General features: G+C 42.5%; 1 protein-coding gene across 8 annotated transcripts in view; it reads right to left on the reverse strand.

Moving 5' to 3' along the window:
- The window catches only part of ATP11C (ATPase phospholipid transporting 11C), a 293,155-nt gene that overhangs the window by 61,248 nt on the left and 209,583 nt on the right, over positions 1-22,324 (reverse strand). For all 8 annotated transcript variants that reach the window (XM_068251002.1, XM_068251001.1, XM_068251005.1 and 5 more), the window contains exons 14-18: positions 19,653-19,810; positions 14,783-14,854; positions 12,447-12,520; positions 11,409-11,512; positions 5,981-6,162 (exon numbers count right to left, since the gene is read on the reverse strand). In XM_068251002.1, coding sequence (XP_068107103.1) covers positions 5,981-6,162; positions 11,409-11,512; positions 12,447-12,520; positions 14,783-14,854; positions 19,653-19,810 — 590 coding nt within the window. The remainder of the gene's footprint in view (positions 1-5,980; positions 6,163-11,408; positions 11,513-12,446; positions 12,521-14,782; positions 14,855-19,652; positions 19,811-22,324) is intronic.

Raw genomic sequence — 22,324 nt, forward strand, 5'->3', positions numbered from 1 at the left:
TTTCTGAGAGGAAATTGGTGAGGATTTCTCTAGGTTGATTATCCAACCTAGAGACCACAAGTGTTGAGAACCCACCTCTAGGTCATCTTTCACACTCTGCACAGATTGTCTAAATATGGAATGATTAAAATTGATTTTTCCCTTAAATGAACCAATGCTTCCCCAGAAGACTTTAAGACTCAGATGCCTCACCGCCATACTCCCGGCTTGCAACAAGAAACGCGTCTGCCAAAGCTTTGAAACACTGCACAGTCACTCTGCATGTATCCATCATGCTGACACTCCTACACTACTCCTAGGAACTCCAACTGCTTACGAACGAATCAGACACCATGAAAGCAGGTATACGCACTTTCCAACTTGCTACCACGCTACAACAGGGGTAGAAAGTCAGACAAACCCCACATTATCCAGGTGCAGAGCGACTCCGCCAGGCTGCCTCAGTACCACAGCCTCACACAATCCCCAAGGTAGATGATGACCTGCCTGGATGTCGGAACAAACAGCCTGGTGGACTAACCATGTGACTTTTTATACGAGAAGTGCTGTCTGTTCCTATATCTGGGAGGATCGATGTCTCACCTTTGCCCTAAAGGATTGCAAAATTACCACTGTAAATCGTAGAAGATTGGTAATGGTTATACATCCTGGCACCCTAATTTCTTGACGCCTTTATTTTGCACAAATTAAACGGCAACTATTTTAGGATATATTGGTGGATTCTTACTCACGACTCCACTACAGCTTTCATGATCAGGTTTTACTTGCTGGAGTGCATAATACTATTTCTGCAAACATTAAAAGGTATGAATTAAATCCAAATGTTATTCCTGTTCAATGCTAAATCCAGGGACACTCAACATTCTACGTGAATTCTTACACTGAAAGGCCTAAGTACGAGGTGTCAGTGATTCAATAAAAGTGATCATCATGGACTGGCTGTGTGCGCTGCCTACAAGTATACTAAGCTTTCGTAACTCTATCCAGAGCGCTCATGCGAGTGCCAAGGTTTTCTATGGGTCAGTTACACAATCAGGGCTCACTGCTTCTCTGGTAGATTACAGAATAACTGCCAATAAACTTCTAGTCTTGAGTGCAGCAATGTTTCATTAGTAAGTCATCTGAACACGCTCTTTACCCTTCTAGTGACTCATCACAGGAGGCCATTAGCTGATCTGTAGTGGAGTGATATCACTGGGTGTAACGCGTCCAAATGACACTATTGCTTAAAATATGCAGCTATTTTATGAAAAACAAACATTACAGAGTTGCAATATATTTAAAACATATGATGAAACTAAGCCAGATACATCTGCTTGTGGTTTTCTTTACATTACAGGGTATTTTTTTACACAGATTAAGGCCTCTTATTTTAGTCACTTTTGTTAATGAGTTTCTTGGCAACCACAGTCTAACTACACCCAAATGAGAAGTGTTGCCTTAGCTTGGTTAGTGGAAATGGTATCACACCTACAATAAAGTAAATAGACTACAGACTTCTGTACAGTCTGTGAGATGCCAGACATGGCTTGCTAAGAGCAATAGTTGCTGATTTCTGCCACTGGGGAAGTGTGCCGTCCTCGGCCTGGCAGGATATCCAGGCTATACAGAGCAGCGCAGGGAGCTCTATAGTTACCTGTTCCAGAGGCTGGGCCGGCTTCTCCTCTTCCTCCACTGATAGTGCTGCACTCCCAGCATCCTCTTCTGACTTCCGATCACGTCATTACATATGATCGGGGATTAGAACATAGTGTCAGCAGTGCAGTGCCACCCGATGGTGTTAGAGGGGTGATGGAAGAGACTCTTCCATTATCCCTCTTTCACCACCGGGTGGTGCTGACACTATTATCTGAGCCCCAATCATATGTAATAACATGATCAGAAGTCAGAAGAGGATGCCTGGAGTGCAGTGCCACTGGTGGAGGAAATGGTGGAAGAAAAGGGAGAAGCCAGTCCAAGTCCAGCGGAAAATAATTATAAAAATGCTTCCTGCACCGCTCTGCATGACCTCAGTAGGCAGAAAGAATTCTCCCAGCTGAGGTTTAAATGGGTGCAGCATGTTCAAACAAAATATTTAGTTTGAAGATGCTAACGGGTTGAAGGATAACTGCTCTCACAAAGTGTGGATTTTTTGCAGCAGTTGAAAGGAGTGATCTCTGAGGACTGACCATAAAGAGGCAGAGGCAGAGGCAGAGCATTCGTTTATACAAGCTTGAGGCAGCTGAGAACAACGTGACAGCCTTGACGAGATGTACCTCATTACTGGCTGCCAATGTCAGGTGAAGCTCTGATGATATATATCCTATCAAGAGCAGCCAAAGGGTCAGGCTAGGTTCCCGGTGGGGCGCTGTGTTCCCTGTAAAGTAGCAATGCAATGGAAAGGAACGGGAAAGTTGCACCGCATGTCATTCAATCGCTGCGTCACATACAGTGAAGTATACAATGAAAAGTGTGCTTCAAAAAAATGGTTCAAAACGCTCTGATACCCCCATAAACTTTTACACTCATCGATGCAGGATCTGGTCAGCCAGACCAATCCACGTATACAAACAGAGAGGATCCACAAACCAGGTAAGGTACGCCAAACGCTGGTATTCTTTTATTAAAAACTCCACACAAAAATAGACAATACATCCACAGGATCAACTGACGCATCGAGCTTACAATCTGCCCTTAGCCATAGCTATCTATGGCAGATTGTAAGCCCGACATGCGTCAGTTGATCCTCTGGATGTATTGTCTCCTCTATGTATCGGATACTCTGTTCGAAAAGTGTGCTTCATTGTCACTGTTAGCGCTTGCATTTGTGTTTACCACTAAATCGCTGCACAGTAAACGTCGCACTGCAATGCCGCAGTGCGACGTTACCATACAGCCATAACACCATAACGGCCCATTGTGAATGTAGCCTTTAAGTGTTATAGTACTTGTACATAAGTGTGATTACAATGAATCTCTGAATAAGAGTGCAATATTTTCATCTTCAAATTCATGAGTGACAAGTCACTTACAGTATGCACACTAAAAGCTTTTACTTTGTGCGTATACTGAGAGTAAACTAGCTGCAGTGTGTGCAGATCCTTACTTAAAACTATTCTTGCAGCTGCAAACATTAGATTCAGGCTTAAATCTTGTACACACCCAAGACAAAAGTAATTGCAATCGAACGATACTCCAGCGGTAGTCACTGAAAACCACCTTGATGGCGTGAAAATGATGACTAGAGACAATCTATCTTATTGGAACCACTTGGGTGATAATTGTTCATGTGAGACGGTGTGTAGAAATATTAGATCAGGAATGAGGGTTGGTGCAAGGTCTCATGTGCAACTTCACTGCATGAATGAACAACCCCGTAGCAACAGTGTCCAAACTTTTTAGGCCAAGGGCCATATTGCCGTTCTTAAAAGTGCTAGTGGGCCGAACTAGCAAAATTTAGCACAATTTTTTGCTGATTGCTGTTAAGTACACTATGAATGTCAGTGACATTTTGTCAAAACATTTCCTCAGGCAATAATCCATATATGTGTGCAGTTTTTGGCCCCTGGGCCGGCCTTTGGACATGCCTGCCATACGCCATGCATGTGTCCCTTACTCTACCAATGCTGCACCCACACTTATTTCGCAGCAGTCTGTACAAGTGGCAGGTCTTTGCAGTATGCTTCGACTTTTACCAAGCATGTGCACCTGGCTTTATTTTCAAACCTGAAGTGTGGAAATATTTACCTGGAGTGTGCTGGGTAGTTTTATAACAAAGTCCTGTTTGACAGGTTTTAATCCTTCAGTACTGCCAAGACAGACAATCAAATAAGTACCCAATACACCCTTATAAGCCTTAAGCTGGCCACAAATAGTCCAATTTCTAGCGAAAAATCGTTCGTGCGATCAGAAATTCTGATCGGATTGGTTGTAAATAATCTCCATTGGTGGACACAATCGATTATGAACGAGTGAAAAAAAATGTCGCCCGAATGAATTTTCGTCGAACGAAAATTTGGATTTTCTTGGTGGTTGTGATAGATAGGAAGCAATGATTGGTTAGTTGATGGTGTAGTGAACGATTTTTCGTCCGATCAGAATATCTGATCGCTCAAACGATTTTTCGCTAGATATTGGACCGTTAGTGGCCAGCTTTACAAATCCAGTGACATACTAGAAAGAAACAATGTAACTTTCTTGCATAACACACATTTCAAAAAACGCATAGAATACATTTCTTTCTGAAAGTTATGGAAATAACTAAAGTTTGACAGGATCAACAATCGACTGTCCACAGCCTAAGTTTAGCAGACACAATAGAAAGAATTTTTATTTGCAACTCTTTTCTTTGTGTGTTTTTTTTTAAGAGAGACTGTATACAACAGAATTAAAGCAAACCTGTGTAAAAAATGTAATTAAGTTAAATAAATGTAGAAATAGAGTAGGTAGTGGGGTGAGACTGGAAGAGGCTCACCCTCAGCTTGGCAACTGCAGTCATTTAGGCGGTCGCCGAACTGGATGCAGCTTGTGCCAACAAAGTGGGAGTGGCCACAGAGCTCCAACTTAAATGGAAAGGCTTTGTGTTTGTGATGGGGAGCAGTGTCCATGATTGCCCCGCCCCCCCCTTCCCTACTTTATTGCGAGTCCAGTTGCAAGAGTATGCACACTGCATAACCTGGGAGCGACATCACTCGGGGCTAGGGAGGGTTTTGGGGGCAGATGGCCTCCCCCTGGCTACTGCCACCACCCCAGGGTGAGTCAGCCACCACCCCACCCCAAAAGAAAAAGCACTGAGCTCTTGAGTGAGCCCTGAATATTCTTGCAAGCAATGCTGTGCCTTTAATTTTGTCAATAGACATTTCTGCAGCCATTATAAGACAGATGCGGCTTGGTATGAGCACACACCTCTGTTTCCTTTGTGCAGTAGTCATACAATATATATATATATCATACAGCACATCCTATAACATGTTCATATAGGCGAGGATACTGTTCATTATATATGTTACGGCCAGAACCCGCAGTTCTGGCCAGCCACTTCGGGTTCTAGCCGGCCAATGTTCGAAGTGGCCGCAGCGCAGCGGCCAATGTTAGAAATGTAATGGTTACACTAAGCACAATGTATTTTACGTCTGTTTCGCAGCGGCCAAATGTATTACAACTTACTTAATTTAATTAAATACAGCTGGCGGCAATGTAATAGATGAAGCCGCTGGCTTTCGCATTGCCCCCCCCCCCCCCCCCCTCTCCTCTCCCTGCCTTCTATACAAAACAGAGCAGCCGGGGACACACGTGTCTCCAAGAGTCATTCGTCGCAGCAGGGCAGCAGAGCGGGGAGGCTGCAGACATTGCTTCTGCCAGCACCCGCTCTGCAGGAACGGCAGGATTTCCTGCCGCGACGAACGACTCTCCGTATTGTATAGGAGGCAGGGAGAGGAGACAGGCGGGGGGGGGAGTTGGGGGGGGAATCGGGGGGATGAACAGGCAGTGCGAAAGCCGGCGGCTTCATCTATTACATTGCCGCCGGCTATATTTAATTAAATTAAGCAAGTTGTAATACTTTTGGCCGCAGCGAGACGGCCTTAAAATACATTGTGCTTAGTGTAACCATTACATTTCTAACATTGGCCGCTGCGCTGCGGCCACTTCGCAACAATGGCCGGCCAGAACCCGAAGTGGCTGGCCAGAACGCGTAGTGGCCACACTTCGGGTTCTGGCCGTAACATATATAAATGAAACCATTATAGCTGCTCAGATCTGTACTGCAGAAAATCAATCCCTTTATAGAGTGGAAGCAGATTGGACGTATTGGAAACCATCTAACTAAGGGAAATTTCTTGTTGATCTGATGGAGAAACTGCATCATGTGTAGCAGACATTAAATCTATAAATTACAGTTAAAAAGTACTTAACCAACACAGAAAGCTCCCGGAGCGCTCTGCCAGTGTGTTCCTTTTTAAGAAGACATGTAAAACATATAGGTTATGCTTGAACCATTTACCTGTCTTCTACAGCAGTAGCTCCAAGTAAGTGCATATTGACTTCTATGTCATCAAATACTTTGGCCAGTTTCTCCTCTCTGTCCTGTAAAGCCATTTTTGCATCCGTCAGCTGCTTGCTAATTCTGTCATACTCCTCTTGACTTAATTCTTTAAATGCCACACACAGAGTACGGTACCCATCCTAGAAGAAGAAGGAAATAGGTCTTTGTATTTTAACCACTTATTCAGACCACTGCAGCTTTAATGGTTTATTGCTCAATCATACAACCTACTATCTAAATGAATTTTACCTCCTTTTCTTGTCACTAATACAGCTTTCTTTAGGTACTATTTGATTGCTGCTGTGATTTTTAGTTTTTATTATATTAATCAAAAAAGACATGAATTTTGTAAAAAAAAAAATGATTTTTTTTTTTTTACTTTCTGTGCTGACGTTTTTCAAATAAAGTAAAATTTCTATATACACTTTTGTCTAAATTTAATGTGCTACATGTCTGATCAATAAATAGACCCTTATTGGATTTGTTTTTGTTCGGGTAAAAATTATAGCGTTTACAAACTATGGTGCAAAAAGTGAATTTCCCCAGTTTGAAGCATCTCTGACTTTTCTGAGCACCTGTCATGTTTCATGAGGTGCTAGAATTCCAGCATAGTATAAATACCCCCCAAATGACCCCATTTTGGAAAGAAGACATCCCAAAGTATTCACTAAGAAGCATGGTGAGTTCATAGAGGATTTTATTTTTTTGTCACAAGTTAGCGGAAAATGACACTTTATGACAAAAATAAAAATAAAAAAAAAGTTTCCATTTCTGCTAACTTGTGACAGGTGTGATAAATTGTAAGCACCCCTGTAAAGCCTAAGGGCCCGTTTCCACTAGAGCGACTCTGCATGCGTTGTCTGCATGCGTATTCGCATAGGCAATACAAGTGGATGGGACTGTTTCCACTTGTCAGGTTTCGTGAGCGTTTTTCTGTGCAGGATTTTTCTGCACGGTAGACCCCGCAGAATTCGCCTGTGTGTGGAATGTATTTAATAGGGAAATCGCATGCGGTTTTGGCATGCGGTTTTTCCCACGATTTTGCATGCGATTTTGCATACAAACTAATGTCAATTCACACAGGCAGTGAAATGGTTAAAAATCGCATATGCCCTAACCTATGTGAAATCGCGGCAAAAATCGCATGCGGAATCGCACCCGCATGCGATTTTGTCAGCGGTGATTATGCGGCGATTTGGCGCCGCACTAGTAGAAACGAGACCCAAAGGTGCTCATAGGACTTTGGGCCCCTTAGCGCACCTAGGCTGCAAAAAAGTGTCACACGTGGTATCACCATACTCAGGAGAAATAGTGTAATGTGTTTTGGGGTGTATTTTTACACATACCCATGCTGGGTGGGAGAAATATCTCTGTAAATGAGACATTTTTTGGAACCCCACAAGTGACCCCATTTTAGAAAGACAACACCTCAAAGTATTCCGTTAGGAGTATGGTGAGTTCATAGAAGATTTTATTTTTTGGCACAAGTTAGCGGAAATTGATTTTTATTGTTTTTTTTTTTACAAAGTTTCATTTTCCCGAGACAAAAAATAAAATCTTCTATGAACTCATCATAATACACCTAACGGAATACCTTGGGGTGTCTTCTTTCTAAAATGGGGTCCCTTGTGGGGTTCCTATACTGCCCTGGCATTTTAGGGGCCCAAAACCGTAAGGAGTAGTCTGGAAACCAAATGCTTCAAAATGACTGTTTAGGGGTATAAGCATCTGCAAATTTTGATGACAGGTGGTCTATGAGGGGCCGAATTTTGTGAAACCGGTCATAAGCAGGGTGGCCTCTTAGAAGACAGGTTGTATTGGCACTGGAGTGCAGGAAGCGCAAGATGTTCTCAAATCGTGACCTGGACATGGCAGCAGAGAACATGGGCATGTGATGTATTGGGTGCGTAGACCAATAAGATCGTAATACATTCTTTTTGACTAGACCCATGTTAAGGAGAAGGTTCCAAAAAATTTTAAGTTCGGAAACTTGAAGTGGTTTCCACCAAAAAGGCTGGGCATGGTAGCTTCTTGAATTGGCGGTTGCGTACTGTGTGGCATAACGGTTGGTCTCAGCCACAATTAAGTCGTAGAGACCAGCAGTGATCAGGAAAAAAAATTCTGTCACTGCGGTGGGCGGGTGAGGGGTTTGGCTGGGAGATCAGAAGCCCGCAGGGGGCAGATTAGGGCCTGATGTGATGGATAGGAGTGCTAGGGGGTGACAGGTGGTGATTGATGGGTGTCTCAGGGGGTGATTAGAGGGGAGAATGGATGCAATCAATGCACTGGGGAGGGGATCTGAGGGTATGGCCGAGTGATCAGGAGCCCACACGGGGCGGATTAGGGCCTGATCTGATGGGTAGGTGTGCTAGGAGGTGACAGGTGGTGACAGGAGGTAATTGATGAGTGTCTCAGGGTGTGATTAGAGGGGGGAATAGATGCAAGCAATGCACTGAGGAGGTGATCGGGGGGGGGGGGGGGGGTGTCTGAGGGCGATCTGAGGGTGTGGGCGGGTAATTGGGTGCCCGTAAAAGGCAGATTAGAGTCTGATCTGATGGGTAGCAGTGACAGATGGTGACAGAGGGTGATTGATGGGTGATCAGTGGGTGATTAGAGAGGAGAACAGATGTAAATAATGCACTGGGGAGGTGATCAGGGGAGGTCTGCGGGCGATCTGAGGGTGTGGGTAGGTGATCAGGTGCCCGCAAGGGGCAGGTTAGGGTCTGATCTGAAGGGTGGCAGTGACAGGTGGTGACAGGGGGTGATTGACAGGCGATCAGTGGGTGATTACAGGGGAGAATAGATGTATACAGTACACAGGGGGAAGGCTGGGGGGGGGGTCTGGGGAGGATCTGAGGGTGTGGGGGGGGGGGGGTGATCAGGAGCCTTCAGGGGGCAGTCTAGGACGTAATCTAAAATATAGCGTTGACAGATAGTGACAAGGGGTGATTGATGGGTGATTAGGGGGGTGATTGGGTGCAAACAGTGGTCTGAGGGGATGATCAGGGGGGGTCTGAGGAGTTCTGTGGGCAATCAGGGGGCAGGATCAGTGTGTGTGTGTGTGTGTGTGTGTGTGTGTGTGTGTGTGTGTGTGTGTGTGTGTGTGTGTGTGTGTGTGTGTACTTACACAGCTGCCTTCTCCTCTGGTGGTCCCTCGATCACTGGGACCACCAGGGGAGGAGGCAGCCTGTATAATACACATTGTATACATTACAAAGTGTATTATGCACTTTGTATGCGGCGATCGCAGGGTTAACAACCTGCCGGCGCTGCTAAATGGCTGGCGGGTTGATGTCGCGGTTGGGCGGAGCCTAATGCCGGTGGATGCGCGTGCATTGCTGCGCGCAATCCCCAGCTAATTAGTCCCCCAGGTGCCGCCGATCGCGTTACGCGGTCCTGGTGGTGCCATTTTTGCCACCGCCTATTGGTAGTGGGCGGTCAGCAAGTGGTTAAAGACAAAAATGTTGGTAAGCACTTAGCCGGTAGAATGTTTTTATATTTCAGCCACTGCAAAATCCTTGTCCCAAAATGGAAAGGAGCTCCCCAGAATTATGCCAGCTCAAACTACAGTCTACCGAGGACATTTCTGGCACCCTCTTCAATAGGTTTTTCCATTACCCAGCACTGGTAGAATGCCAGTCATCAGAGAGCAGTATCTAATGTGCAACCATTAGTGTGGATCAGGGCTGTGAGTAGGTTTTTTTGGGTACTTGGAGTCTGAGGTTTCGTAAACTGAGGAGTTGGAGTAGGATAATTTTTCACCAACTCCACAGCTCCGGTTAAGTTTTAGACTAAGAAATCAGAGTTAATGAGTCAGTGTAATTTTGGGTACCTGAAGTCGGAGGTTTCATAAACTGAGGCATGTGAGTCAGATGAGTTTTGTACCCACTCCTAAACCTTGGTGCGGATATAATCTGCCTGGCTGTTTAGTCTACTAGATTTCCTGATCTTCAGTAACAAATGCCAGGAAATTTCCAATCCTGTAACTACAGTTTTAAAACCAGCTCAAAAAAAAGTCTACTAAATTATTCAAGGGATGGAAGGTTCTACTCACAAACTGGAATTATTGCTTTTGGAACACAGATGATTTAGAGGTGGTCTAATTAACAGGTTAGTGCAGGGCCGGATTTACCATAAGGCACTGTAGGCAAGTGCCTACAGGCGCCTGATGATAGAAAGACTGCTCACTTCCCTCCCAGAGCGCCTCCCTCCTGCCTTACCTATGAAGAGTCCCAAACAGAGTGTAAATGAGATTTCTCATCCGGGTCTTGGGATTCCACTGATGAGATCTCTCTTCAGTTGGGGGTGCCCCTAGCTACTTAGTATTAGGCAGCCAGAGTTATCCTCAGTATTAATGGGCACCTGTAGCTACCTATGACGGGCAAGGGAAGTAAGGGAGAAGAGACAGCTGGGTCAGCCAGCACACTTGCGGGGCGGTTTGGTGGGGGTTTGTAGGTTCGTGGAGGGCAAAGTCTAGGGTGCCAGGACATCTGTGCCTATAGGCTCCTGTAATGTAAATCCGGGCTTGGGTTTGTAAATACATCCAAATGCAATATAAAAGATTAGCAAATTAGATTTTTACCTCTAACTCTGTATAAAGGACACGAAGACATCAACTACCCATGGAGGATTGGAAATTTTAACAACTTTATGGGTAGGGGTTCTTTAAAGTAATAGTAGTTAAGATGTAGAATAGGTCACCAAAGGAAAAAGTTATGGAAGATTATATATCAACATTGAAGAAGGGTTTTAATGTTTTTCTTATGTTCAAAGTCATCCATAACCATGAGTACTAGGTATAGACTGATAAAAAAGTACTGTTGTGGATTTTTCTTCTTCCTAATTAAAATGGCTATAGAAGCTGAAGAGGAGAGTCAGGCAAAAACTAGGAATTATCCGACTCCAAATCCTCAGTTTATGAAACCACCGACTCCAGATACCCAAAAATTGCTCCGACTCCACAGCTCTGGCTTCATCTACTCAGTCATGGATTCAAGAAGAAAAAGTCCTGTTGTACGTACCTTTATTATCATTATTGATTTAAAAACAGTTTAATTGAAAACAAGGTGCTAGAAAAATTGTTCTTACAGCTTTCATAACAAAGCAAGCTTTGGGTAAAAATGAATAACTGAAAGCTTGCTGGCATACTATACTAAGAGAGGAGAAAAGTAAAAAAAAAAAAAAAAAAAAAACTTTGGAAACTGTCTACACATCACACATCAACACATTATATAAAAACAAGGCTGATGTTAGTGCAAGTGTTTAGTAAACCCCTGGTGTAGATGTAAAATCATGTCACAGGAATGCAGTGGGATATGTGACCTTCTACCTCCATGGTAACCAAACACTGCAGCCCAGGCATGCACAGAAGAGACGCTGGACCTACCAGAGCATTCTGCTCCACGTGCACCTTAATCCGCTCAATCTCATCACGTGCCACTCGCGTAAACACTGAAGAGTCGGCTCCTTTGCAGAAAAGGAACATTTTTCCTGAAATAGAAGGAATGTCACAAAATAGCAAATGTTAAAGCCACCAAGAATATGCCTCAACACAGTATTTAAACCAGAGAACAGTCTATAAACAGAAATAACACAAACAGGGAAGGGGGAAACCATGTTCCAGAAAGAAAATGGCTGCCATCACTAATAAGCAGAGTAGGAGTGTCATCCAGTCATCCACTATGTGCAAACATCTCCTCTCATGTCTTGACAGCCTGCAAGAGGACCAGTCATGTTTGTTTCTATATTAAAAATGGCAATTTTGTAGGACTTAAAAACTCAGGTTTCATAAATTTACAAACCTATGTGAATGCATGTGATAGACAGTAAGTGACTGACTAGAGACTAGAACCACTGCAATTGGCCAGGTGTACTGAGATTGTCTTATTTGGGAAAGGTTTTTGGCTGAAAGAGCTGGGCTTATTTTTCACTGAAAAGAAGTAGAAGTTGCATCTAATCCAACATCTCTACAAGACACAAGTGAAAGGATCTAGCCCAGCCGCCTTTGGGATGAAGCTATACAGTGCTAACACTCTGACAAACATTTGCGTAGAAACAAGTATTTTCTGTGGAAATATATTTTAAATAGACAATAATAACCTTAAATTGGAGGAGGCTAAGGCCTAAAACTCAATTTTCAATAAATATATTAAAAACATTGGTCATTACAAAAACATTAATTGTGAATGTGACTAAACAGTGAATTGAGGCATATATACTGATACCACCCCTAGTAGCATTGAACAGGGTTGACCTCAATTCACACAGCTAAATAAATTACACCACCCAACAAAAAACCCTACGTTTTACCCCTTAAAATGGGGGCTTTGTCAGGGGTACATTAAAGTGCTTGTGCAAGAGTGCCTAGTGCAAAAGTGCAATAATGTATGGTAACAACTAATATGTGTTGGCGATTGTCCTGTACCTGTGTGTGCCTTCACAATCACACTCATCCGCCGTCTCACAGGATCAAACTGCAGCACATGGAGTCGCTCATAGCTGAAGGGAGACATAACATACACATATTTAAAGTGATTGGAACCAAAACGAAAAAGAAAAAAACTACTCCTAAAAGTACCCACTGATGTATGGTGACTGTCTACAGATTGTAATGGACCGAGGCTACAATCATTTTGTCTACAAATACCAGTAAATACCCCAAACTTCACAAAATTCATTAGCTGGGTTGGATTCGGTCCCTTTCCACCATTTTATGAATCTCCAGGGCTGGGTAAATGCGCTGGAGATTCAACATGAGTGATTTGAAGGAACTCCGTAGTGAGAGGAATGTGGAAGTTGCCTTTTTCTTCCTTGTAAACTATGACAATTTCCTGACTGTTTTACAAGATTCACAGATATGGAATATGCTACAAGGATTCCCAGTGGTGGTGTGATGTGCAGAGATGCAGGCAGTATGGAAGTCTCTGCTGGCAGCACATTTGCAAGGACTTCTCAATGCAGTGTGAGTCGGTGTAAGCAGGGCCTATCAGTCACATATACAAATAAAGGGGCCAGTTCAAAATCATCCTCCAATAAATATTCAACGCTTAAGTATTGTCAAATTAGCTGTTACTTTTCAGCCTTGTACCTCAATACCGGCACCACCCAATGTACCAGAAACCCACTTGCAAGTGGTCACCACCACCACAATAAACATTAGACGGCATTAGATGATGAGGAAAAAATACAACTGTTTCATTTCACAAGAATAAAAACTGCAGCAATAGCCATTCACATTGTGTTGTTCCTGCACACAGGTGCTGTTTTTTGCTTTTTTAGGGTTCCTAATGGCACCCGATACTGACCTGAGAAATCAGCTTGTGCCATGTTTTTTACTCAAACCTTAACATTCTTTTTGACAAAAGCAGTTGAAAGGTTGGAGACTTTTGAGTGTACAGCCTGCTCCACCTCTTCATTGTCTTTATTTTTTTCTTTTTTGCATATATCCAATTTTTTCATATTGGGTGCCTCCAGCTACCTTCAGTGAACCCTAACTACCCCTACTATGGGGGGGGGGGGGGGGGGGGGTTGGAGGAAGATTAGCTCCAGGAAAGAACCTAGAGCAAAGAAATCCTTTTTATTTTTTGAGTGGTGAACACCATTTAACCTATACACAAGGCCGAACGGGGACGGTACTTCCCCACATGCCCTGACGAGTAGTTGTCTCAGAGAGCAACCCAGCCCTGTAAGTATATCTACTATTATACTGTATATACAACCATATCCTGGTGACCTAACGATATTGCACCATTGGGCTTCTGGTGTCCGTGTTCTTTTCTCAACAAGTTTGAATGGTGTGCATGGTGGTCTTCTAAAAAGTTGCTGACTTCTGCAGTGTTTTCAGTATAAGTCAATCTTGGAGACGCCCTATGTGGCGCTTTCCAGTGATTAGCTCTGCCCCCTTACAGCCAAGTGCTATGGCACTTTTGTGGCACTCTGTATTTCCGATAGAGAGTGCAATGTAGGGATGTTTAATGAGATGCAAATTTTGATTTGATGCATCATTATGTACATTTTGCATACAAATATATGCAGCTTGGCCACGCACCTATCAAAATTCAATTGGTCCATTTACAAGCTGCATACATTTGCATATTCCTGCATCAACTCTGGCTGCAAGGGGACAATGCTAACCAACGGAAATCGCCTCACTGGGGGTCTCCAAGGATGAGTTACACTGAAAACACAGCAGGACTCAGTACAACTTTTTAGAAGAATGCCATGCCAAGTCCACCAAGTGTATGTTACACTTTATAGTCTCTTTAACTATAGCGCCAGATTTGCTTTATAACAGACCTAAAATGAGACACTGCATTAGAATAGTCTCTTGGCTAACACTACGGTTAAATTCAGTTGGAGAGTATTAGAGAAAGTTGGCTTTTACAGAACTTCGTTTTTCAGTTCTGCTGTGAAGATCTTCTGATGACTTCCTCCCCGGCGCTCCTGCTGCTGTGTCGATCACTGTGTCAGAAGATTTCCCATCAACGTCAATGAGGCAGCTTCATCCCAGGGATACAAGCAGCGGGAGAAGCACGATAGATGGATCTTCACAGTGGCAGATCTTTATCACGCACTGTGTACAGAATGATCCATCTTTCCTTCCTCTGTACTCTGACATCCCTCCTGCAGTCTGTGGCATTGTCAATCTTCTTTATATTACAGCCCCCAATAGATACGATATACACAAAGAGCCTAGAGCAAACTCAAGCTGCACCGGAAAGGCCATTTGTTTTACACCATATAAGCACCATGCATACTTACAACTCCATTTCATTATTCTTGTTTCTTATTTTCATGAAATCATTCTCAATCCCCATGTAGGTAAACCCATGTCTGTAAAATAAAGAAAAAGCTGTTTAATGGCCTTCATCACACCTTATGAAATGAACTGAGAGCTTACACTTTACTTTCCCTTTGACTACAGCAGCCTGTAGCTCTGGCTGGCACAGTTTTGACATGCAAGACTTATAGAGGGAAAAACACTAATGCTTAGTTGTCCTCAGGGCAGTGGAGTTGGAGTCGAGGAATCGGACCAATTTTGGGGTACCTGGAGTTGGAGTCGGTGGTTTCATAAACTGAGGAGTTGATTTTTGTACGAACTCCACAGCCCTGGTAAGTATTAAACTAAGGAGTCGGAGTCGAGGCGTCGGAGCAATTTTGGGTACTTGGAGTCAGAGTCTGCATAAACTGAGGAGTCGGATGTTTTTGTCCCGACTCCACAGCCCTGGTTGTCCTATCTAAAGTCCTAACTATAGGAGGAGCAGACATTGTGGCTGCAGGGGAGCCTGGGTGTGTGGGGGGGAAGGGGGTTCAATTTGTTAACCTTCCTCCTCCCAATGCAGGGGCAACCAGAGCAAGTGTTGTAGCCACACCTGTTACTGGTGGAGGGTTTCATGGTGGCTGCACTTGTTATTGGACTCCTGGCTCATTGAAGACATGAAGACAGTGTGAATGTGTGGAGAAGGTAGGTGTGTAGGTGTGTGTGTGTGTGTGTGCGTGTGTGTGTGTGTGTGTATGTGTAGAGGGAGGCACCAAAGAGTTGCTATTAGCCCCCATGATGTGTACCGTATATTCGGGCGTATAAGACGACTGGGCGTATAAGACGACCCCCCAACTTTTCCAGTTAAAATATAGAGTTTGGGATATACTCGCTGTATAAGACTACCCCTCTTTCAACGCACACCAAATTAAAATAAAAATAAAAAAAATCATATACTGGTGCTATGTATGAACAGATACTGGTGCTGTACTGTATGTGGTACCCAGTATATAACAGCATACAGTCCATTGACTTGTTGCATTGGTCAACTCTCCTTAAGTAGACTGGTCAGCTCTCCTTGACTACCTGTTTATCAGAGCGGTATGGAAGAATAGATTGCGCTCCCTCAGCAGCGAGATCTGAGAGGCGGTAACAGGATAGGGCGTGACACCCGGCGTATAAGACGACCCCCAACTTTTCAGAAGGTTTGCAAGGGTTAAAAAGTAGTCTTATACGCAGGAATATACAGTAGTTATGCCCCTGTCCCACCCCAGACTTGTGGCAGCTTTGTTGAAACCCAACCACTGAGCAACAGCAAAACAATTATTGAAATAACTTTCCAGGCAGTGCTGCTAAGTACTAAATGTGTCACCAGCAGCATCACTATCATTTGCTCTAAAATAGTAGCCAGAAGGGCAATAAGGCACACAGCAAAGATAAATCATCTAGAGCCTGGGTTCTCAACGTGTGGTACGTGCACCCCAGGGTGCAATTCGTATGGGTCCAGGGGGTACCCAGGCTTGATAAAGTTAAATAAATATAGCAAATTTATACTTTTCCAAAATGAAAAATCAAACAAATCCTATATAGACAACAAGGCTAAGTATGCCACATTTCAATTTTAGTCATTTAAATGCCATAGTTAACTCAATGTACTATTATTGAATATGTCAGTCAAGGGGTACGTGAGATCATTTTTTACCATACTTGGTGAGCACCAGCTTCAGCAGCGCTCAGTGACTAATTTGGCCACTGGTAATTGCTGGATATCACATTAGAAAAAATAAATAAGAAAGGTAATACGGCCGCTGGTGCCTGAATTACGAGTCTTGTTCCATCCCCCCCCCCCCCCCCGAGTTAATACAACTCAAGGAGTAAATAGCATTGACACCATCCCAGACTTTCAGCAGGTACAGGGTGAGCAGTCTTTTGGCTTCACCCTGCGCTGAAATTTGGTCTCTGTGATTCTAAATGTACATTCCTGTATACTATATGTTTGTCACACTGATTTTTGTATATGAACTATCTCTTTTGGGAAATTCCTCGCATAAAGTGCTTGATTGCATTTTTTATGTATTTATGACTTATTTATATCACTATGCCAATAGTTATGTGTACATTTGATGCATGATGAATGCTATGGATTGTTTCTATTTCTGCTATGATGACCGAGAGTACTATGCTGGTGGGATCTTATGTTCACAGAAGGGTCACCCTTGCCAGACAGGTCAAAGGGCAGGAGACAAAGTGCAGTCCAACAAGTTACTGTGAAACCTGGATTGCAAGTAATTTGGTTTAAGAAAGCTTTGCAAGACAAGCACAACTTGATAAGCAAGGAAAGTCTTTATATACAAGCAAAGAACTTATTCAAACGTTGCATCATCACAACTGAGCTGGTGACTCCTCTCCCTTTAACACTGCTCTGTACATATTAACAAGCTGACACATCATTGCATTCCAGCGGTTCTGGAGGTGTGTTTAGCTTCTAAGGGTACAATGGTTAATTTGCATATATTCAGCAGTGGTGCCTGGGAGACATCTCGAGCTCACTCCAACCTGAATTATCGCAAATTCTTTCTGTTTTAGGAAAGCAAACTTTTGTTTTTTTTAACACTGCAGGATTGTACTTAATTGCACTTAATCTGAGCATAGGGACTGCACAATGTCACATTTTTCCGTGAAATTCTCAAAAGTAGGCAAAAGTAATTGGACAAGTTCCTTGTTAAAGCCACACATAAAGGTATGGATGAGCTATGAGATAGCAGTGTTTCTGTTACAATGAAATCTTTTTTTTTTTTTTTTTTTTTTACCTTATATAGTACAGTACTTTGTATTAAATATTTTTCTATAAATGTTTTTGGATTGTGGAATAAATCATATGGGTTTGGATGAATCCTTATGGGGAATTTCTCTTTAAATATTTATAAAATATATATTTTATATAATTATATATAATATATTTTATATCTCTTAATATAAGAGTGCTTTGTATTACAAACATGCTTCCAGAACTAATTATGCTCGCAAACCAAAGTTGCATTGTATTAAATATACACACAGCGCTATGTATCATAGTATATCAGTATTATACATGTATTATTATAGTACATAGTATATCAGTCATACATTATCTGCCAAAAGTTTGGAAAGAGCCAGTCATTTAAAGCAAGTTCTAGGAGCAAAAACAAATACTATTTTTTTTTCAATCCCCAAGCTATAACCATCCAGTTCATGGCCCAAATATGTATCAAATTGTCCCATTTCTCAGAAAAATCACCCCCCCCCCCCCCGCCCCCCTCAGGTTGGTGCTTAATCCTGTTATGTGACACTAACCGTGCATGTGTACTGACTGCTAACCTTGTAGTCACAGCAAGATTTAAAGAGGCACTGTAGTGACATATAGATAATGCAGTAAAGGATTCAGGATTTCCACTTTTACAGTTATTTTCCTGGCTTCAGCATCAGAAACACTTCCTACATATACATATTGCTTAGTGTTGCTTAGCTATGCATAATTCTCCCCCAGAGCATTCTGGGAGACAAGGCATTGCTTTCCCTGGCTTTGAAATACCCCAAAACATTCCTGCCAGCAGTAAAGATGTCCTAATGTAATTTGAGGGAAAAAAAGATTGGAAAAAGGGCAAACACTGACTAAATATTTGATAAATTAATATTGTAAAAAGTAATGAGTCTTATTCAGTTCCTGTGTTAAGTCCCAACTGCTTTTTGTGTTACTCCATAAATCCATACAGAGCACGGTTTGATGATCTTTAGGGCACAAGGAATATGTCAACATTATTATTTAGTATTTATATAGCGCTGACATATTCCACAGCGCAGTACAGAGCATAGCCTTACCATAGTCATATGTTTATGAATGTATCATATGTGTAGTGGATGTATCTGTATGCTTTTGGGATGTGGGAGGAAACCAGAGTGCCCAGAGGAAACCCACACAGACCTCTATGCCACTGTGCTGTCCATATCAATTGTACTATGTATGTGACGGCAACAGAATTTCATGGACCCTTCCCAGTTTTCGGTTATAGTTCAGTTTTGAGTTTTTTTATGATACGTTGCAAAATAGCCAGTTCTGAAAACATGCCGTCATAGTGTGGTTGTGCTGTGTTGGCCAGTCATCAGTAGATGGCAGTGTAACATTAAGAAGTCTCCAGTGCAGGCTGCAGAAGGCATACGTCAGTTGTGTCGCCTTGTGTGAACCGCAGTGACTGAAGGAGGGAGGGATGTGTGGGGACAACTGAATGCTGAAGCAAACAACCAGATGCTGCTGACATAGAATGAAGACAGTGAAATGAAGTGTGTGAGAAGAACAATTTGCTGAGGTGATGATGTGCTGTGAAATACTCCCGTCTCACCTTAAAATTGCTAAGAATAAAACATGCCATAAAACTGATATGTAGTGTTAGAAAAAGATCCAAAGAGGTTACAGCGTCTGAATGCAGATAAATCAGCTCTAACCAAGACAAGTGTTATCACTGGGTTCTATTCCAGAGGCCATGGCTTATACTGCATGCAGAGACATAACTAAAGGGGAGCAGCCCGTGACTGCAGGAGATCCAGAGCTGTGAGGGAGCCCCAACTACTACTTCTCTCCCTCTGAAAAAGGGGTCAGATCAGGTGTTTTTGTGGCTACACTTGTTATTTGTGTGAAGATTATGATGTCCACACTTATTTTATGACCCTTGTAAGATGAGCCCTCTGGGTGTGAGGGTCACTAGGGCTAGGCAAGGAAAGGGTGTGCACAATGGTGGGGTCCCATACATATTTTTCGGTGGGAGCTTACAATTTATAGTTACACCCCTAATTCTGAAATAAGGATAACACATATACAACATTTAAGTATTGGCTCACTTTTTGGCCCCAGTCACCAGTGCAATTTCATCAGGAGAGGAGGAAATGTAGGAACATTTGTGGTCAGAGATGCACAACGGTCCATCTGTCTGTGATTCTTCCTTTACTTCCACAGTATGGCACAGGCACAGAGCGCGCAGAAACAGCTCCTCTCGTTCCTAGAAGACACCATAGACCATAATGGCACAGATGCTGCTGTCATTGCAGAGAAAAGAGCAAGTGTGGCATCAATGTTCTGATAGCAATAAAAACCAAAGCTCAACTACACCCAAACCTGGAAACCAGTAAGGGTGATTAGTGTAAACTCTAAGTACAGGTGAAACTCGAAAAATTAAAATATCGTGCAAGTCAATTTTTACAGTAATTCAACTTAAAAGGTGAAACTAAAATATTAAAAATAGACTCAATCCATGCAAAACGACATATTTCAATACCTTATTTTTGTTATTTTGATCATCATGGCTTACAGATTTTTTCGATTATGATAACCCCAAAATCAGAATCTAAGACCATTAGAACGTTGTAATAAGATTCAATATACTAAGCTCAAAGTGTCACTTTCTAATCGGCTTATTGACCCAAAACAACTGCAAAGGGTTCCTATTTCATATTTTGGTTTCACAGTTTATGTTGAATTACTGAAATAAATGGACTTTTGCACAATCTTCAAATTTTTCGAATCTCACCTGTACTACCTTTGGAACTGAACCATTCAAAGAAAGAACGCCTTTGCGTAGCTTGGCTTCCTGCGGCCATGTTCCTGTACAGTCTGTTATTTCCTGTTACAATTTTCTGTTAGTGTATTTGAGATTTTCATTGCCTGCATGACATAATCAGCAAAGTGAAAATAAATTAACACTCGAAACATTTCACTTGAAATATGGGAATTGAATCTAAGTTCGTGAAATGCACTTTTTGAATTAAATTAATGAAAGAAATTAACTGTTCAGTTATATTCTTCTAATTTATTAAGATGAATAGGAGTTTCCTAAATTTGGACACAATGGTCCCCACGGCACAGATCCCCAACCCTATTTTCAAGGCCCACTAACAGTACATGTTTTGCAGGAAACCACAAACATGCACAGGGGAGGTAATTATTGTCTCAGCAGAGTTGATTAGCTACCTCTGTGGATTTCCACAAAACGTACTGTTGGTGGGCCCTGAGGACAGGGTTGGGGTACACTGCCCAGGTCATGGGACATAACAGATGTGTACTATTGTGTCATCTCAGCTAAGTACAACTCTAAGGGCCCACTTCCACTTGTGCGGTGTGGAATCGCCGTGGATCCCCCGCTGACAAAATCGCATGTGGGTGCAATTCCGCATGCGTATTTTACCGCAATTTCGCATAGGTTAGTATTGATGCGATATTAACCATGTCACTGCCTGTGTGATTTAACATTACTTTCTATGCAAGATCGCGGTAAAATATGCATGCCAAAACCGCAAGCGATTTTCCTATTAAATACATTAGCGGCGATTCGCATATCGGTGTGCGGGATGCAAATTCTGATGGCTCTTCCGTGCAGATTTCTCCAGCACAGAAAAACGCTCAGGATTGCTGACAAGTGGAAACAGGGCCATCCACTTGTATTGGCTATGCGAATCCACATGCGGATTCGCGATAGTGGTAACGGGCCCAAAATGGTTTACAGTTTTTTGTTGCTTTGTGAAGGCCTGATGAAGGGTCACCAACTCGAAACGGACTAGTGTCGCTGCCTGAAATTTACTGTTTCATCAAACAAAGCATATTGTGTCTATCTGTCAAAACAAAATAATCTTCTACATTCATGTAATGAAGAAGTTTTATTGACCGATACCAAAGTTTTGACCTTTTGATAATCTTTTTGATACAATAAAGTGTGATTTTGAAATGTTTGAACTTAAGAATTGCCTTGTGGTTTCATCACTCAAACAGATGTTTGTCCTATACATAAACAGGATGTTACTTTGAGCATGGTGGCTTGCTCAAGTGTGGGATCTTCCTAATATCTACTCTACAGTGTGACCCTCACTGATAAGAAATTCCAACTATAAAACACTTTGCTAACAGAAAAGGGCTTCTGACAGAACAGGAAAGAGATAAATGTCAATAGATCATCGATTTTAGCTCTGGCATACATCAATGAATGGGTTATTGAGCAAAAACAATAAACCAGTAAAAACGTAAAGAGCAGATTTAAATATAAAATAAAACTATGTAATATTTTAAAGTCATTTTTAGGAGAAGGAGGCTATATTTAATTGTTTAATGTATTGTTTATTTTCACCTCTAGTGTTCATTAAAGAGTACCAGAGACAAACCACCCTCATGTATTTTACCATATATATCAGTGGGAACATTAGAGAAAACACCTACCCTGCTCTCAGTTTCATCCTTCACTGCTCAGCCTGCTTATTATCAGCCCTGATAAAATCCCCGACTGAGCATTCAGTCTGACCTTGCTCAGGAATCATTATAGCAGAGTCATTATAGCAGAGCCAGAAGGGGGCAGGCTTGGGCTTGAAAAGACATCAGAGAAGACAGACTCAGCTATAATGATTCCTGAGCAAAGCCAGACTGAATGTTCAGTTGGGGATTTTATCAGGGCTGATAACAAGCAGGCTGCGCAGTGAAGGATAAAACAGAGAGCATGGTAGGTGTTTTTTCTAATGTTCCCACTGATATA

This window comes from Hyperolius riggenbachi, chromosome 8 (genome assembly GCF_040937935.1).
Source record: "Hyperolius riggenbachi isolate aHypRig1 chromosome 8, aHypRig1.pri, whole genome shotgun sequence".
Classification (NCBI taxonomy): Eukaryota; Metazoa; Chordata; class Amphibia; order Anura; family Hyperoliidae; genus Hyperolius; species Hyperolius riggenbachi.